The sequence below is a fragment of the Drosophila takahashii genome, chromosome 2L (assembly GCF_030179915.1).
Source record: "Drosophila takahashii strain IR98-3 E-12201 chromosome 2L, DtakHiC1v2, whole genome shotgun sequence".
Classification (NCBI taxonomy): Eukaryota; Metazoa; Arthropoda; class Insecta; order Diptera; family Drosophilidae; genus Drosophila; species Drosophila takahashii.
In genome coordinates, this window is record NC_091678.1 from 21,790,288 (window position 1) to 21,807,565 (window position 17,278).

The window sequence follows — 17,278 nt, forward strand, 5'->3', positions numbered from 1 at the left end:
AAGACCTTGTAGCACTAACCTCCTCTAGAAAAAACGAGGACTTCATGGCTAACGGGGAAGTAATATAAATCGGTCCCCGGGGATAAATAACTCTATATTAGTTATGACAGTGTGTGTTTGGCAACTGCATTCGGATTTTTTTTTCTTTGCCTGGGTGTGTGCTTGTGGTTTTCATAATTGTTGGCCCGCATTTCTTTATGACCAACATAATTATGCAAATTAATATCATGCAAATATGCAACGCCACAGCCAAAAGCAACTCTGACCAAAGCACAAACAAAATTATTTAAATTGAATTGCACACAGAGTTGGACGGCTATCTAACCCAATTTGTTGTTGTTTTATAGCTGGAAGCAGTAGGTAAATACTAAGATAGGTAATAAAATTACTGAAAATAAAAATGGAGATATATATGCGTTTGAATTAGAAAGAAGAAAATGTGGGGATAAATAAAATACTAAATAAGTAAACTAACGAAACCAAGTAAAAATTCTACGAAAAAATAGATCATTTTATTAAAAAATTTTATAGCCTTAGGAATAAAGCATAAAAACAAATATAAATAAATAAACAAATACTTATTTTTTCAATTTCAGAACAGAAAACTGAAATCCCTTGAAGTCAAATGCAACTAATTAAGCAGTCACTTTAAGCCAAGACAAAGGATAAAAACCGATTTCGAGGTACGTAAATAAGTCAGAGTGCAGTCAAAAAATACATTTGGTTTTAAATAAAAATAATAACAAAGACCAGACCTCTCTAAGTCCCAGCCACAAAAGATTCCGAGGACAAAGAGGAAAGTGCTAAACTTTTGGGGCTGACTGTCACAAGTGGAGGGCAAGTGAAGGGAATGCGAGTTTCGGGTTAAGCTGTTAAAAATTCAAAACTCTGGCCAAGACTGCATTGCTCCGCCCACATATATCTAGGGGGAGTTTACCATGTTAAATTCTTCGAGAAAATGTCGCGCATTGTTTGACTTGAACTATGCTGTAAGTTATTTCTTTATTTTAAGTCACGCTCGCCATTGTAAAATTCTTTTTTATTTTGCATCCGCAAAATTCACACATATACGCACAATTTCCAAGCGCGACTTTTTGAAAATTTTTAGGAAAAGCAGGAAACCCTTTCTTTGCGACATGCTTAAGCTCAAGCTTTATGAGGCCACTAAAAAGGGGAAGTGAATGCACAGGAAGGGGTGCAGCCATATATTAGGGAAGTATGTACTTTTGTGGGCACTGAAAAAAAATCCGCCGCCCATGAGTTGTAAGGGTTTTATTAATGTATTTGGCTTTATTAGTCCAGCAATTTAATACATTTGCTTTTTTTTTAAAGCACTAATAAATACAAAAACTTACTTATACATACTTAGTGATTTTTTTAAAGAACGGTTTTTTACAAAACACATAATTAGAGTTATAAACAAAAATCCATATTAAATTATGAATTATTTTTTAGTCCTATTAAGCCATCATTAAATTTATGAGGATGTTTCAAGAAACGTAAACGTATTTTTTCTTGGTGGATCTGAGAATGTTTGTATATGCTCGTTTGCTGGTGTTAAGTCAGCTAAAAGCCTTTGGTCCAACCACTTGAATTTTCGGGTGCAGCGTAACTTTTTAGAAGCGGATGCAAGCTGAATTACACGAGATAGAAGCGAGGAGGGTTCGGAGCTTGGAAGGCGGGCTTCACAAAGCCAGATGACTATTTGTGGGGTGGCGAGAATTCCGGGGGTTTTCGGGGGGTCAGTGAGCCCGAAAAAGTTTTATGCGAGCGCCAAAAGTGCAGTCAACGCACTTAGGACCAAAGTCTAAAAATATGAGTTGCGAATGGGATTGCTAAATGTGCAGAAAGTGGACCAGAGGGGTGCTAGAAAGCGGTATCCAAAGCTGAAACTGCGAAAGTTTTCGTTTAAATAAATGTGGCAGCTTAGCCAAAGGCAGCTGGCTGTGGAAATAAATTCCGTAATGAGGCGAAATGTGGCTGGAATTTGTTGAAATTGATTAGAGGCTACCCGGGAATCGTCCTTGAAAATATTAATGGATTGCCGTAGGCAAAATAAAATTAACTTTTTCCCTGTTTAATATATGTCTGTAAAAATAACAGTTTTTTGTACAAAATACCAAAGTTTGACATTATATTTACACCTCAATACTTATTGAATCATGTGTATACATTATTTGTTAGTTGTTACCTCCCAATTAAATCATTTAATAATTTTACTTTATTTTTAGATTAAGTATACACAATTTAACAAGAATTTAAATTGCGAAAATTTACTAAAAATAATTTAATTGGAGTTATTAAATAAAATGCAAACAATATCAGACATTCACATAATAAATTCAATTTTGAGACCGAGTTCAATTGTTACAATGTTTATCCTTTTTTGTGGCGTATTGTTGCACTATTTGGTTAACTTTACAGCCTTTGCAGCTCACTTTTATTTGTTTAACACATTTTCTAGTGTTTTTCCTCTCGTTCTAACGCTATTCTATCTGCCTCTTTCTAAGTACCTTTTTGCTTTATTCTCTGGTGAAATGATTTATTGCGTAAATCATAAAAACGACAGCAACGCAGAAAGCGAAAAAAAAAGTTGAATAAAATAAATTTGATTTGCTCCTGTATGCATAAGCTTATGAGTGTGTGTGCGAATTGTACGTGTGCGTGTTAAACAAATTTTTATGGCCCACCTATGGGCGATGCATACACTCCAAATGGTATTTATGACCCTCCGCCAGAGAACTCATTATACGATCCCTCTCGCCCCGAATTGGAATTTTAAAATACTTGTATATTTTACGCTCGTGTGTTGCGCTTTTTTATATTTTTATTTGCAATGTCAAGAACACATGTTCGGGCTTTTTGGATAAGACTACGTGTCAAAAATTAAAAATGACACCCACTCGTTTCCAGCCAAGTTTATCAAGTTATATGCTGCTTGTTTCTGGCCTGTTGTCTCTGTTCCTGACTCCTCATGCATATAAATCCGTCCGTAATAGATCGTGTCTAATTTATGAGCTACGCGAGCATTACAACAACTTATTACATCACACTCGTACACATACACATGCGTGATTCCGTGGGCGTCGTGGGAATTTCGGCTTTTTTTGGGATACTCTTTCAAAGGGTTCTATCATTTCAGCTGACAATTACAACTATAAATCACAGTGTAGTTGTAATTGGTTCACTGTCAAAATGTATTTAAATTTAAAATTCTGTATTTTGTGGGAGACTCTATCTAAGGGATCTATTCTATTCTATTCTATTCTATTTAAAATTTCTGTATAGTTACTAGATAGGATCGATGCAGGCTCAGTAATTTCTTTGAATTAAAATAATAGTTGCAGGGTATATTATCTTCGGTGGTCCTAAATTAACTTTCCTTGTTGCTTTTTTTGTAGCATTCTTCTAATTTACGCTTTGCGTGCTCTTGGCCAAAAACTCTTGGCCCGGCTCGAGCATTTTCCATTAAGTCTGCAGCTGCTTTACTCATAATTCATGCCACCCACACACTTACACACACTCACACTCCCGCACCCACACATGCACAGAGACAGTCACAGATTGGGGCATGTTAATTTGTAGGCCAGTGCAGGCGGAAGTCCTTTTTGAGGTCTTTAAACGCAAATGAAAGGCGGGCCGAAGCTTTTACTGCCTGCCATGAACCCATGTATCACTTGTGCTGCTATCTCCCTCCCCTTTTCTCCCGTCTCCCTTCTGTCTTCTCCCTCACACTTTCAGTGCGTGTTGCTCTAAATTAGATTTTCATTTGAGTTCGGCGTTGTCCTTTCGGGTTTTTCCCCTATTCCTATTTGTATGCTAGTTATCGGGCAAAGGGCCTCGCACTTTACGACCCAGATGTAAAACCCTTTTACAGATATAGACCACAAAAGCCAAGGACCGAATCAATGCCAAAATTAATTAATCCAGCCAAGTTAAAAGGTGTCATAAACCAAGTAATAAATGTATCATGTGTGTAGGAGAAAAGTGAACAATTTGGGCTTGTAAAAAAATTACCAAGGATAATTTTTATAAAAATAAATTTTAAAAAGAGATAAAGTTTAGATAAATTTATAAGTCAAAGCCGCTCTATAAATTATTATCTCATACAACTAATACCTTAGAAGTTTAAATGTAAACCAAATGCCCAACTATCTGAAGCATTTAACCGTTCTGCAGCTGCAAAACAATGTGAAACAATTAACTCATTACAGGCGCTCATTAAGTGCCACAAGTTGATTAAAGCCTTCAAAACTTTTGCCGAAAATAATGTTTGGGATGGGCGCCCTGCTCCCAGAAAACAGTCCCAAACAATTTGCTCCCTGGCGAGACTTGTGACAAGTGAAGTGCCTCTCGAAATATGCCCATGATAAAAATGTTTGCTGGTGTTGGGTGTTGGGTGTTTGGTTGTTGCTTGTTCGGTTGTTGCTGCTGCCTGTCGACAAAACTTGGCGATGGCAAACTTCTTAAAAATACTTAAGAAGCGATAAATATCGCAAATACACACATATACATACCCACACGGAAGGCGGCTCTTGTGACTCTTGAAAGTTAGCTCAAGTTGCCTATTTGTTTCTCTTCACATTTATGCCCCCTTCTCGGTCTTCCCAATATATATAGATAAATATATATATCGGGGAAATTTCCGCACCGAAGCCACTTGTTGTTGCTGTTCAGCCTGTTCTCATTATCTTTTAACGTTATTATTACGTTGCATACTTTCTGTGGAGCTTAGCTGTCATGCCATTCCATTATTTTTGTGCCCCTCGAACAAATTCCTTTTGCCTTTCCCGCCTGTTTGCTTGATTATTATATTTGTTTTGGCTTTTGTTTTCGTTTCGCCGGCTTTTGCTTATTAAAAAGTTGCCATCGATTATGCGAAAAGTTTGACATCAAAATATTAGAAAGTGGCGGGGGAAAACGTCGTTGCCTAGCATAAGGCGCCCCAATTTGGCCTTAAATTACTCGAAGGGCGCTGAAAAAAACTTCAATCGAATGAGAGATCAGAAGTAAAAGAACTTTTCCCAACACGCGCCTAAAAAATCAATACACCAATGGTCAGCTAATTGGTAGGTCTACAGGTGCATTTAAAATTAATGAATGGAAAAGTAATAATAAAAACTTAAAAAATATTTCAAAAATTATTAATTGCATAATATAATAAGTCAAAATACATTAAGAAAAAATCACCCAATCGAATAAAATAAAAAACACAATTAAATTTAATGAAATGTGTAGCCTTGAGCTGCATTTAGTCATATCATTATGAAAACCAAACTTGATTGATGCCCAAAAGTGTATTCTTTCCTCGGCTGGCTTGGGAAAATTCCTTGGTAAATAAGTAAATAACTCCCTCCATAAATTATTTGTACATATTTACAAGCACACACTCGAGCTGATACTCTGGCAAACAATGAAATCAATTTAGAATAGACTTTTCAGCACACATATCGCCTAAGCCTAATCTCATCTCTCACTCTTTGGCTGTCTCTTTGCAGTTATTATAGACAAACAACCGGCGGCGACTAAGCCAAGTCTATTAACAGGGCAAACAAAGCCGGGCCGCCAAAGGAAGCTGTATCTCAAAAAAGAACCGGAGAAAGCACAAGAATGTGAACAGTATAAAAGAAAAAAAGATATTCCGGAAAGCTGGCAATGAGAGGGCCAAGACGACAGGGGGCGCGGGCCAGAATTGAAACAGTTAGCTGGCAAATCGGATTGCGAATCAGCTGTATTGACACAAGGAAATCGTTAGCCGGCTTAGCCAGCAAGAGGCCAAATTTAAAATTAAAAGTATAGCAATAGCAAGCCAGTTCGAAATCAAAGTGATATGCTAATGCCCCAGTCGCGGCGGAGTGTGGCATGAATATTTCATGAGCAGGGCGATGACAATAAGCCGGCTCCGGGAATAAAAGCAGAGCAGAGTGAAATCAGGACGATGACGGAGCTAAGACGAGCTAATGGCCTGCACAAGCAGCACTCCCTGAGAGATCGACAGGTGCATCCCATGCTGCACGCCCTGGCGGATCACGGCTGCAACCTGAGCAGCGGTGGCAACAGTGCGGCCAGCACCACCAGCAGCAGCACGGCCACGGCAACCACGGCACTCGGTGGTGCTGCCGGCAGTGGAGGTGTCTTAAATGGCGGTGCTGCCATTACCACTCAGCGGAGCGTGGAGTTCGACGAGCACGACATCTTCTACGTCTCGCCATCCAAGCGAAAAGGAGCCACCACAGGTGGGTTTTAACTGAAGTGGTAGTCAGTACCGACTCATCAATGTCAATCAACGCGATAATTAGTAATATTATATTTTTATACCCTTGCAGAGGGTATTATGATTTCAGTCAGAAGTTTGCAACGCAGTGAAGGAGACGTTTCCGACCCCATAAAGTATATATATTCTTGATCAGCATCACTAGACGAGTCGATCTAGCCATGTCCGTCTGTCCGTCTGTCCGTCTGTCCGTCTGACCGTCTGTCCGTCTGTCAGTCTGTCCGTCTGTCTGTTTCTACGCAAACTAGTCTCTCAGTTTTTGAGCTATCGGGATGAAACTTTCCCAAAAGTCTTCTTTCTATTGCAGGTAGTATATATGTCGGAGCCGACCGGATCGGACAACTATATCTTATAGCTCCCATAGGAACAATCGGAAAAAAAAAACTTTAAAAAATTCTAACTTCGGTGTTTTTTGAAATATTACCTTCTACTTTTGGGGATGTTATTTTTTAAATATTTCTGAATTTCGAATTAATTATTTAAAAAATCGGACTACTATATCATATAGCTGCCATAGGAACGATCGGAAAATTAATGGAAAAGTAATAGGAAATAAATTCTAGCTTCTTTGGTTTTTGTTGTATTATCTTCTACTCTAGAATATGACTCTTTTTAAATATTTCCGAATTTCAATTTTAATTTTATCGAAATCGGACGACTATATCATATAGCTGCCATAGGAACGATCGGAAAATTAATGGAAAAGTAATAGGAAATAAATTCTAGCTTCTTTGGTTTTTATTGTATTATCTTCTACTCTAGGATATGACTCTTTTTAAATATTTCCGAATTTCAATTTTAATTTAATCAAAATCGGACGACTATATCATATAGCTGCCATAGGAACGATCGGAAAATTAATGGAAAAGTAATAGGAAATAAATTCTAGCTTCTTTGGTTTTTATTGTATTATCTTCTACTCTAGGATATGACTCTTTTTAAATAATTCCGAATTTCAATTTTAATTTGATCAAAATCGGACGACTATATCATATAGCTGTCATAGGAACCATCGGAAAATTAATGATAAATATTAGAAAATTGAACATTTTTTCGATTTGTTAATTAATAGGAATGATCTGCAAGGGTATATAAGCTTCGGCTGGCCGAAGCTAGCTTCCTTTCTTGTTAGCCGTTCAAATTTGTTAAATAATGGCTTTGTTGAGGAGCCAGCTTTCAAAAGTATACTATTTCTTTGATGAGCCAACGCTTTGATTGGCATTGAAGAGGTATTTTTGTATTCTTCGGAATATTCTGTCTGCCAAGGATGCTGTAATTAGACCTTTCCTGTTTTGTGCGCTTTACCAAGAAGTGTTAATTAAATATAAATATACTTAGGTTTCTTATAGAAGTTCAATGTAGAAAATGAAAGACATAAAAGAGTAGTTTTCTCATTTTTTACGTTATTTTTGATATTTAACTTTATTTGTGATAAGGCTGTCTATAAACAGTGCTACCAACAAAAAAAGGATGTAGGTTAACATGCAATAAATAAAAAAAAATATCTTTTTGAGGTTCAACAAAGAAATTACGTTTTAGAAAAAATAAATTAAAACAAGAGAGAACGCTATAGTCGGGTGCCCCGACTATCAGATACCCGTTACTCCGCTAAAGGGAGTGCGAAGGAGGTGGAGATAAAAACTTTGATCCGCCGTAACTTTTTAACGAATGGTCCGATTTAAAAAATTTCTTCTACATTTTGATAGGTATTCATAAACACAATAAAACTGCATTTTTACTTTTCCGAAATATTGAAATTTTTAAAATCGTATATAAGCGATTGTGGGCGTTAGAGGGGGCGTGGCACCCTTTTGAAACAAACTTGCGCTGCGTAGGAACTCCTAGAACCTGCATGCAAAATGTCAATCTTCTAGCTTTTATAGTTTCCGAGATCTCAGCGTTCATACAGACAGACAGACGGACAGACAGACGGACAGACGGACATGGCTAGATCGACTCGGCTAGTGATCCTGATCAAGAATATATATAGTTTATAGGGTCGGAAACGCTTCCTTCTGCCTGTTACATACTTTTGCACGAATCTAATATACCCTTTTACTCTACGAGTAACGGGTATAAATAGTAAATTTGTGAAGTTCATATTTATTAATTAAGAACTTACTAAAGAGGGTTCCTGAATATTATCGTAATATCAAACGCTATGTAATTACAATTATTATATAAATAATATTGGAATCGTTACCATGAAGTACTTAACATAACTTAATTTTTAATAATTTAATAGAAAATAAATAAACTTAAAATATTCTAACTTCCTTCAAGGTTCTGCCGGCAATGTGGTGACCTTCTCGAATTTTGTGAGTGAGCAGCGGCTCACGCCCTCCTCGTCGAACCGCGGATCCCTGAAGCGGAGCAAGGGCCGCTCCAATCAGTCCCTGTGCAGCTGCGATGCCGGCGATGAGGCCCAGCTGGATTTGCAACCGAATGCGGCCAGGCCGCTGTACGAGTACAGTCTGGAACGAAAGCGCAAGACGCACACCTACTCCTGCGAGCAGAACGCGCAGATACTCATGAGACTGGAGCGCGAGCGTAATCGTAAATTATCGCTGACTGGGATGGAAACGGGATTGGGAATCGGACTGGGATTGCAAATGGGAATGGGATCGAGCGGTGGAGCAGGTGGTGCGGCAGGAGCTGTCGGAGACCCCCAGGTGAGTGAAATCCCGCTCCACTTTGTGTAATTGTAATTGTAATCATGAGCAGCCAGCGGCACGTAGCTCCACCTGAAATTCGACCCAAGTTTGGGGCCCCTGCAACAGGCAAATGCGATAAGCAAACAGAGCGCGGCACGTAGAAGGTGGATGTTGTAGTCTAAGCATCAACTGACTGACACCTGCCACACCCACTGACTCCAGGGGTTCGGGTGGCCTCCAAGCTGTTTCCTAATTCCAAGGGGAGTGCAGGAGTTGAAGTTCACCGAGCATTACGGCACATAACATATGAATTTTGATTGTTGTGGCAAATGCTGCAAGGAAGTACTCCGAATCGATAAAATATATAGCTGGTTGCAAAGTGGATTTCTGAGATTACTTTAAGAAGCGAAATGCTCCCAGATGTCACTTTAAACAAGAAAGGAAGCTAGCTTCGGCCAGCCGAAGCTTATATACCCTTGCAGATCATTCCTATTAATTAACAAATCGAAAAAATGTTCAATTTTCTAATATTTATCATTAATTTTCCGATGGTTCCTATGACAGCTATATGATATAGTCGTCCGATTTTGATCAAATTAAAATGGAAATTCGGAATTATTTAAAAAGAGTCATATCCTAGAGTAGAAGATAATACAATAAAAACCAAAGAAGCTAGAATTTATTTCCTATTACTTTTCCATTAATTTTCCGATCGTTCCTATGGCAGCTATATGATATAGTCGTCCGATTTTGATTAAATTAAAATTGAAATTCGGAAATATTTAAAAAGAGTCATATCCTAGAGTAGAAGATAATACAATAAAAACCAAAGAAGCTAGAATTTATTTCCTATTACTTTTCCATTAATTTTCCGATCGTTCCTATGGCAGCTATATGATATAGTCGTCCGATTTCGATAAAATTAAAATTGAAATTCGGAAATATTTAAAAAGAGTCATATTCTAGAGTAGAAGATAATACAACAAAAAGCAAAGAAGCTAGAATTTATTTCCTATTACTTTTCCATTAATTTTCCGATCGTTCCTATGGCAGCTATATGATATAGTAGTCCGATTTTTTAAATAATTAATTCGAAATTCAGAAATATTTAAAAAATAACATCCCCAAAAGTAGAAGGTAATATTTCAAAAAACACCGAAGTTAGAATTTTTTAAAGTTTTTTTTTTTTCCGATTGTTCCTATGGGAGCTATAAGATATAGTTGTCCGATCCGGTCGGCTCCGACATATATACTACCTGCAATAGAAAGAAGACTTTTGGGAAAGTTTCATCCCGATAGCTCAAAAACTGAGAGACTAGTTTGCGTAGAAACAGACAGACGGACAGACGGTCAGACGGACAGACGGACAGACGGACATGGCTAGATCGACTCGTCTAGTGATGCTGATCAAGAATATATATACTTTATGGGGTCGGAAACGTCTCCTTCACTGCGTTGCAAACTTCTGACTGAAATCATAATACCCTCTGCAAGGGTATAAAAATTATAATTATATTATAATTTATAGTTATAAATTTAATTTAAGGAGGTAGTAGTAGGGTAAGCATTTTGTTAAATTTATGTTGGGCTATGCAAGTTTCTTTGTTGCTCTCCAAAAGCTAGTCGAAAAACTATCGTAATCGAGTAGTTCCAGCCCTTAACTGTCGGCCAGTTTGAACAGCCCGCCCGATTTATAAACAGTATACGTTCACACTCACAGAGCGTTGATCTCAGTCAATCGATATTCCTCCCGATATTCAGTTTAAATCGAATTTCCGATATAATCATAATGGCCAGCAAACGACTGGGCAGCATGGCGTCCTCCGCTAGTGTGATGCAATCGACGGCATCGATCTCCAGCAAGGTCAAAAAATCGAAAAGGGCGAGGCTGCCGACCTTTGACCTTTCGCTGAGTCAGAAGGTGGACATTAAGAAGGCCTTCGATTTGTTCGATACCCAGTGCACGGGCTTTATCGAGACCAAGGAGCTACGCGTGGCCATTCGCGCCTTGGGATTCGAGCCGAAAAAGGAGGAGATCAAGCGCATGATGGATGAAATCGATAAGGACAAGACGGGAAGGATTGCCTTTAACGATTTCCTATATCTGATGCGTCAGAAAATGGCCGAAAAGGACTCCAATCAGGATATGATGAAGGCCTTCTCCTTTTTCGATGACGATCGCACTGGTAGTATCTCCTTTGCCAACCTAAAACGCGTGGCCAAAGAGCTGGGCGAACAACTTACCGACGAGGAACTGCAGGAGATGATCGACGAGGCCGACATAAATGGAGATGGCGAGGTTAGCAAGGAGGAGTTTCTCAATCTCATCAAGAAAACCAATTTGATATAATCGCTTTTCGTTTAAATTGAACCCTAAAAACAGGGAAACGACGTTGTTTTTATCCCATATAGATTTACTCATTTCAGGCAGACACAAACGCACTTCTAACATCATACTGACCCGCACACTTAGTAGAGTATCTTGAAGAAGTTTGGATATGCTTCGGTTTAATAAAGCAACGCACTGCAAATGCATTTTGGGTTCTTACGTTCTTGGAGGCACCAAATGGCCTTCTCGCCAGGATGCCACCTGTTTTTTCCCATTAATTACACATTGGTGTGTCTACTATGCGAAACTCGGTGGCATGTGCCTTACTTTTTGTGTTAAACTGTATTTTTGCATATTTCTTCGGTGGAATTTGAGAAAGAGCATTTTATAAGAGTACAACGACTATGAATAAGAAGTCGATAAATATGAATCATTTTTAATAACGTGTGTATGACTGTACGAAATTTTTGTTCTTATATTAAATAAGATAGTTTATTCTTCTAAGCTTGCTAGTTGTTTTCTCGTCCGCATGCTTAAGTTAAAGTTTGCACTCCCAGACATTTAAAAATGTATGACGAAAAATAAAACTAAAATAATTGCAAAAATTCGACATGAAACAAAGCTGGCTGACAATTCCACATGGTCAATTTGAGTCGTTAACTAGAAAATAAAATTAATATTTTTAAAATATAAAACTTTTGTTTAATTGAAAAATCGATGCTTAAACATTTAGGAGAAACCAAAAATATTTCTTTATTCCCAAAAAAAATGTTTTTTAATTATTTAAACCATGATAAATGGGTATCGCAAAGTGCCTCTCCTTTTTAAATATCCACGGTTTGGCATGCCATTTTTTGCGAGTTTTCTGGCACAGGCCCCTGTCATGCATAACAAATCTCTTTGACACATTTGATGTATGCCTTTCCATGGGCCTGCTCCACTTTCGGCTTTCAGTTTTCAGTTTACAGTTGAGTTTGTTGCAGCAAATTGTGGCTGCAATTTGGTGGCATGCGTGGGCGCTTTCCCAACTGCCGGAAGAGCTTTCCCATTATCCATCTCCCTGCATTTCTGTGCTGTCCCTTATTCACCCTTCAACTCTGTGTCTCCGCTCCGTTGTTCAAACGGCAAACATAATTTAGTAGCATCGTTTTTGGGTTTTTATTTACGCTATGCGTTACATTTAGATCCATTTAGTTGCTAGTCGCTCTTGGGCTTTAAATTTATCAACTTCTAGTTGAAGGAATGGTCGGAACGATTGATGGGTAGATTGATCTATGGATGACCGACTGGAACTGACTGAACCGGACCAAAATTTATGCTATATTGCGGGGTCCAGCCAACAAATAAATATTATCCGAAAACATTTTATTTAACATTCCCAGAGCGTTTTAAAAGGTTAATTACTAAAAAAAAGTTTTAAAAAAATTGGAAACAAAATTATTATGAAATATTTTTACTATTTACATATGACAAGCCAATATGAAGTATATGCACCATCGAACTTTAATAAATACCAAAAGCACAAACAAATTAATATCTGTCTAATAAAGCCTGCACAGAAGCAATATATATGAAGCACTAAGACCACACTTCTCACACGCAGTTTTTATGGCCAAACTTGCCACGTTTACAGCTCTAATAAGTGGCCCGTTTTTTTTTTTTGGCCAGCTGGCTTTTAAAGCCAAAACAAAAGCCGAAATGGCCCTTGATAAAGTCGTAAAGTTAAAAGCTCTGATGGATAATTACAAATTGGCAGGGAGAGTTCTTGGACTTCAGGAAAAACTAAAACAAACTTGAGTATTTATAAAAGTTTTTTGCTTATTGCTTTTGCCAAATCGATTAAAGGCGATTGTATTTTCGGGGAGGGGCGGTCGCAGAACGGGGACAGCCAAAGTTCGAGTAAAATATAACCAACACTCAATTTTACGAACATTTAACTAAATACTCGAACAGAGGGAAAAAGTGAGACAGAGAGACGTTCGTAAAAAAGTTTTTCGCAAACTACAAAACTGCCATAACTCAACATTACGCCCGACACACAACCCCCATGCCTTGGCCATTTTTCCATGGCAAAATTGTTGTAACTGTAGCAAGAAAGTTGAGAGAAGGGTGCTCATACACATATACACACACACTGATAGCTACATAAATTATAGTAAAAAATTGCACAAAATTGCAGCAAAGTAGACGAAAAATTATTATAAAATGTGCATTATGAAATTTAAAACGAGACAAAGACGCAAAGCATAATCCAAAAGAGCACGAAGATGAGAAGCGCGAAAGGGGATCCCAGAAAAATGTCCATGCAAAAAAGTGGCTGGGAATAAGCCGGGAAAAAAGTCGCGAGGAAAAACTAAGGCGATATATCAAGCAATTTAATGCTTAAAAACGCAACGAGATGCGGTTCACCACAAGTCTTCAAACCCTTTCCTTTTTCCCCTCTCCAAAACCATAAACTCGGCGTCAAATTTGCGGCATAAACGCCGAATAACCTACTATATACTGTTGCGCACATTTTTGCGAATTTATTCGCTTAATAAATATGTGTGTGGGCTAGGGGTTTAACATGGCAAGTAAAAAGGGAAAGCAAAGAGCTCGCGTTTAATTAGAGAGTGATTTGCTATCTCAACAGCTGCAAGTTTCGAGTGAAAAGCTCAAGGGAAAAAGTATGAGGGCTTTCGAAAAATAAATGAATGGAGAAAAAGAGTTGCAAGAGATATATATAGTGAGCCCTGCCACTGTTTTAGGACAGAGTACCAACGTTTTTACTATGATCTTAAGAAACAATTTTAAAATTACTTTTTTAACTATTAATAATATTGGTTCTTATTTAAAATTTGATTTAAGTCAACTGGCAAAAACAATTACTCCTTAGGCCTAGTACTTACTTCAATCAAAAAGCCAACGAAACGAAAATTTCTATACAAAAATGACAGGCGGAAAATTTCGTGTTCAAAATGTTGTATGGAGATTTTCATTTCGTAGGCTTTTCGATTAAAGTGAGTACTAGGCCTTACACAAAAATATTTTAAACCCAAAAAAATTACAAGATGGTACGTAGCAAGACGACCGTTCACAAATTGGCCAGTCTTAAAATATGCAGCACACGCCACCGCTAAATATTTGCATAAATTATTTGAGCTGTCGTCGGGCGGAGGGTCAAAAGAATAAATAAATTACCAAATGAAAATATGAATATTTCAATTTCCACTTAAGCAGCGGACAGGATGCGACAGAACACGACACCGCCATTGAAAAGGACAAGACAAAGTAAATAAAAAATAATCAACAAAAAGACAACACAGACAACAATAACGAGCCGAGGTGAAAAGAATTCCTGGGGAGCGGGCACAAAGCAATCAAAATTCAAAGGAAATTTTTATTAATGGCAATGCGTTTCGTTTCGCCCAGACGCATAAAAATAATTCTACCAAAAAAAAAGAGAAGGCAAAAAAGATGGGGAAGCAAATCAATGCAAATGTATTTCCCGTAACTGAAATTCAATTTCAAGTCCCTAAGCATCTCCTGTCGATGATTATGACGATGATGATGATGATGATGATGATGATGGTGCTGGTGATAATGCTGATGCTGACCGTAGCAAATTCAATTAGGGCACTTGGCATGGCCTCGACTTGGGGAAACTTTGGGAGTTTTCGGGGGATAAACCTTTTTGCTTGCCCTTTTTCGCACGCCTTTATGGCTCTCTGCCTGTATGTGTGTGTGGGAGTCTTTCAGTCTGAACCGGTGTCTATGGCATAATTAAATTTTATGTAGCCAGGGGGTCAAAGGAACGTCTTCAGACCGCCCCACCTCGCCACCATCTTTGTAAATCTCTGGCTCCTTCTGGCAAATTTTCGCCAAGTAACGTCAAAAGGAGTGCGTTGCATATTTTTCAGGGCCCGTTACGGGCGAAACGAAAGTTTTTACGGTATCGAAAGGCAGTTTTTATATGCTCTCGCAGCGAGAACTTTAATGCTTTAGTAGTGTTGGCAGTATTCTGGATAAAAGCCCTGTCATCTCAATAAAAATAAAGTTATATTTAAAATTTAATTTTTAAATATATTAAATTTTCAAAATAAAATATTTTTATCCAAAATTGTATTTTTTATTTCCATTTGCAAGAGCATCAACTAGTTTACAGGATAAAAGCATTGTCATCTCGATAAAAACGATAAATATCTTGAATAAAATATTTTTATAAAAATCTTATTCTTTATAATCCATTCGGATTTCCATTTGCAAGACCTTCGACTAGTTTTGATAGTTATTATACAGGATAAAAGCCTTGTCATCTCAACAAAAGTTGAATAATATTTAAAATTTAATTTTTAATATCTTAACTTATCAAAATAAAATATGTTTATGCTTAATCCTATTTATTATTTTTAAATAGGTCATTAAATATCCATTTGCAAGAGCATCGACTAGTTTTGATAGGTCCACAGAAAAGTTATTCCCAGTTCAATCCTTTTTGAAGGCACGCTGTGGGGTTACTTCCGCCGGAAGCTGCTCATGTCCATATTGATTTAATGCGATTTCCCCTTTGTCAACAGCTTGATACTCACTTCCTTTTGCCTCTTTCTCCTCCCAGAGCGACACGCCCAGCTTGTCGGATGTGGATGTCATACCGCCCGTGCCGCCGCCGCCATCGATGAAGCGCAACGGCAGCATGCGCAGCCTGCGATTGTTGCAACATCTGCAGCAGCAGCAGCAGCAGCACAATGGCAACAACAACAACTTGTCGCAGCTGTGCAGCAGCGATCTGCTGCAGGATTGCACGAAGTCCGCACTGGATGAGTGCACTGCCACATTGCTCAAGTGCACCATAACCAGCAATCACAGCAGCAGCAACAACAGCAACAGCAATTGCAACAACGCGAGCAACATTAGTCACAATAACAACAATCAGGTGAAGCCAGACCTTTGCCAACCGCCTGGGCACGCCCACAATCATAGGCACAAGCTGCCAAACAATGTCACGCCCACTGCTACCCACCCGCCCCCGCCCCCCTTTGCCGCCCACGAGGAGGACGAGATATTCTCGCCGCACTCGAAGAAATCGGACCCCAGCCTGTGCTTCGTGCCAGGCGGCGGCGGCAATGGTAATGCATCCTCGAAATACAATACCATTGGGCCGAGCAGCGATTATGCAAGGCATTTGGCCCACTACAGTCGATACCTGCAGAAGCAGCACCACCAGCAACAAATGGCGCACTTCCAGCAGCAGCGATGTCGCTGCTTCTCGCAATCACTGCTGAGCTTCCCCCAGCCGAAGCAGCAACAGCAGCAGCAACATTCGAACCCACAGCAACACCACACCCCACAGCAACATCAGAAGGCCCCCCAGCAACCGGCCATCTTTCACACCAGCAGCATGGACTGGACGCTGCCAATTAATAGTCGCAGCTTTGGCAATTTGGTGAACATGGATGGGTCCGGTGGCGGTAACGGCGGTTGTGTGCCGTATCAGAAAATGCCGGGAAACGCAGTTTCAGGTGGTGGTGCAATGGCAAACGGCGGCTTGGGCCTGGCCGCCTCGTCCACATTCACGCTCACCTCCTTCGACAGCGATATCGGACATGGCCTCAAAGAACGCGAGTCGCAGACATCGCTCCACCATCCGCACTCGCATCCGCACTCCCATCCGCATACGCATCCGCATCATTATCACGCCCATGTGGGCGGTGCAGCGATGGGCGGAGCGGGGCCGGGTGGATCGGGTTCGGTTACGCCACAGAAACACCACCAGCTCCACTCGAGCGTCACGAGCATCATGCCATGGAAGCACCGCCAGTGTCCCAGCAGGGGATCCTCCAGCTCCGGCACCAATTCGTTCCGTAAGTACAGGGGAATTCGGAATGGGTTGTCGGGGGAACTGTTTTTAGAGGGATTATTGTGCGGGCGGACGAAAGGTACCGTTATATTTTTAGGGACATTTCCACAAAAGGTTGACAAGAGCTGCAAGTCCGATTACTTTACTGCTGGTTTTTTTTTAGAAATTTAAAGCGGATTAAAAAA

The 17,278-nt window shown here is 39.2% G+C and overlaps 2 protein-coding genes across 4 annotated transcripts in view; both read left to right on the forward strand.

Annotated features, from left to right (window-relative positions):
* Positions 1–17,278, forward strand: part of LOC108067638 (uncharacterized) — a 136,255-nt gene that overhangs the window by 69,693 nt on the left and 49,284 nt on the right. Inside the window, exons 4-7 of one of the 3 annotated variants that reach the window (XM_017156760.2) lie at positions 597–683; positions 5,499–6,236; positions 8,558–8,946; positions 15,852–17,097. In XM_017156760.2, coding sequence (XP_017012249.2) covers positions 5,939–6,236; positions 8,558–8,946; positions 15,852–17,097 — 1,933 coding nt within the window. In that variant the 5' untranslated portion in view covers positions 597–683; positions 5,499–5,938. Of the gene's footprint in view, positions 1–596; positions 684–5,498; positions 6,237–8,557; positions 8,947–14,249; positions 14,528–15,851; positions 17,098–17,278 lie in introns of those variants that run through there. The other 2 variants (XM_017156761.2, XM_070219720.1) reach the window with 2 other exon arrangements.
* On the forward strand, positions 10,606–11,463 carry LOC108067640 (uncharacterized). The gene has a single exon (XM_017156764.3). It carries the CDS (start codon positions 10,718–10,720, stop codon positions 11,276–11,278), a length of 561 nt encoding a protein of 186 aa, XP_017012253.1. The 5' UTR covers positions 10,606–10,717; the 3' UTR covers positions 11,279–11,463.

Excerpts from the sequence above, each read along its gene's own strand:
- LOC108067640 (XM_017156764.3), top strand. The coding sequence starts at position 10,718 with ATGGCCAGCAAACGACTGGGCAGCATGGCGTCCTCCGCTAGTGTGATG.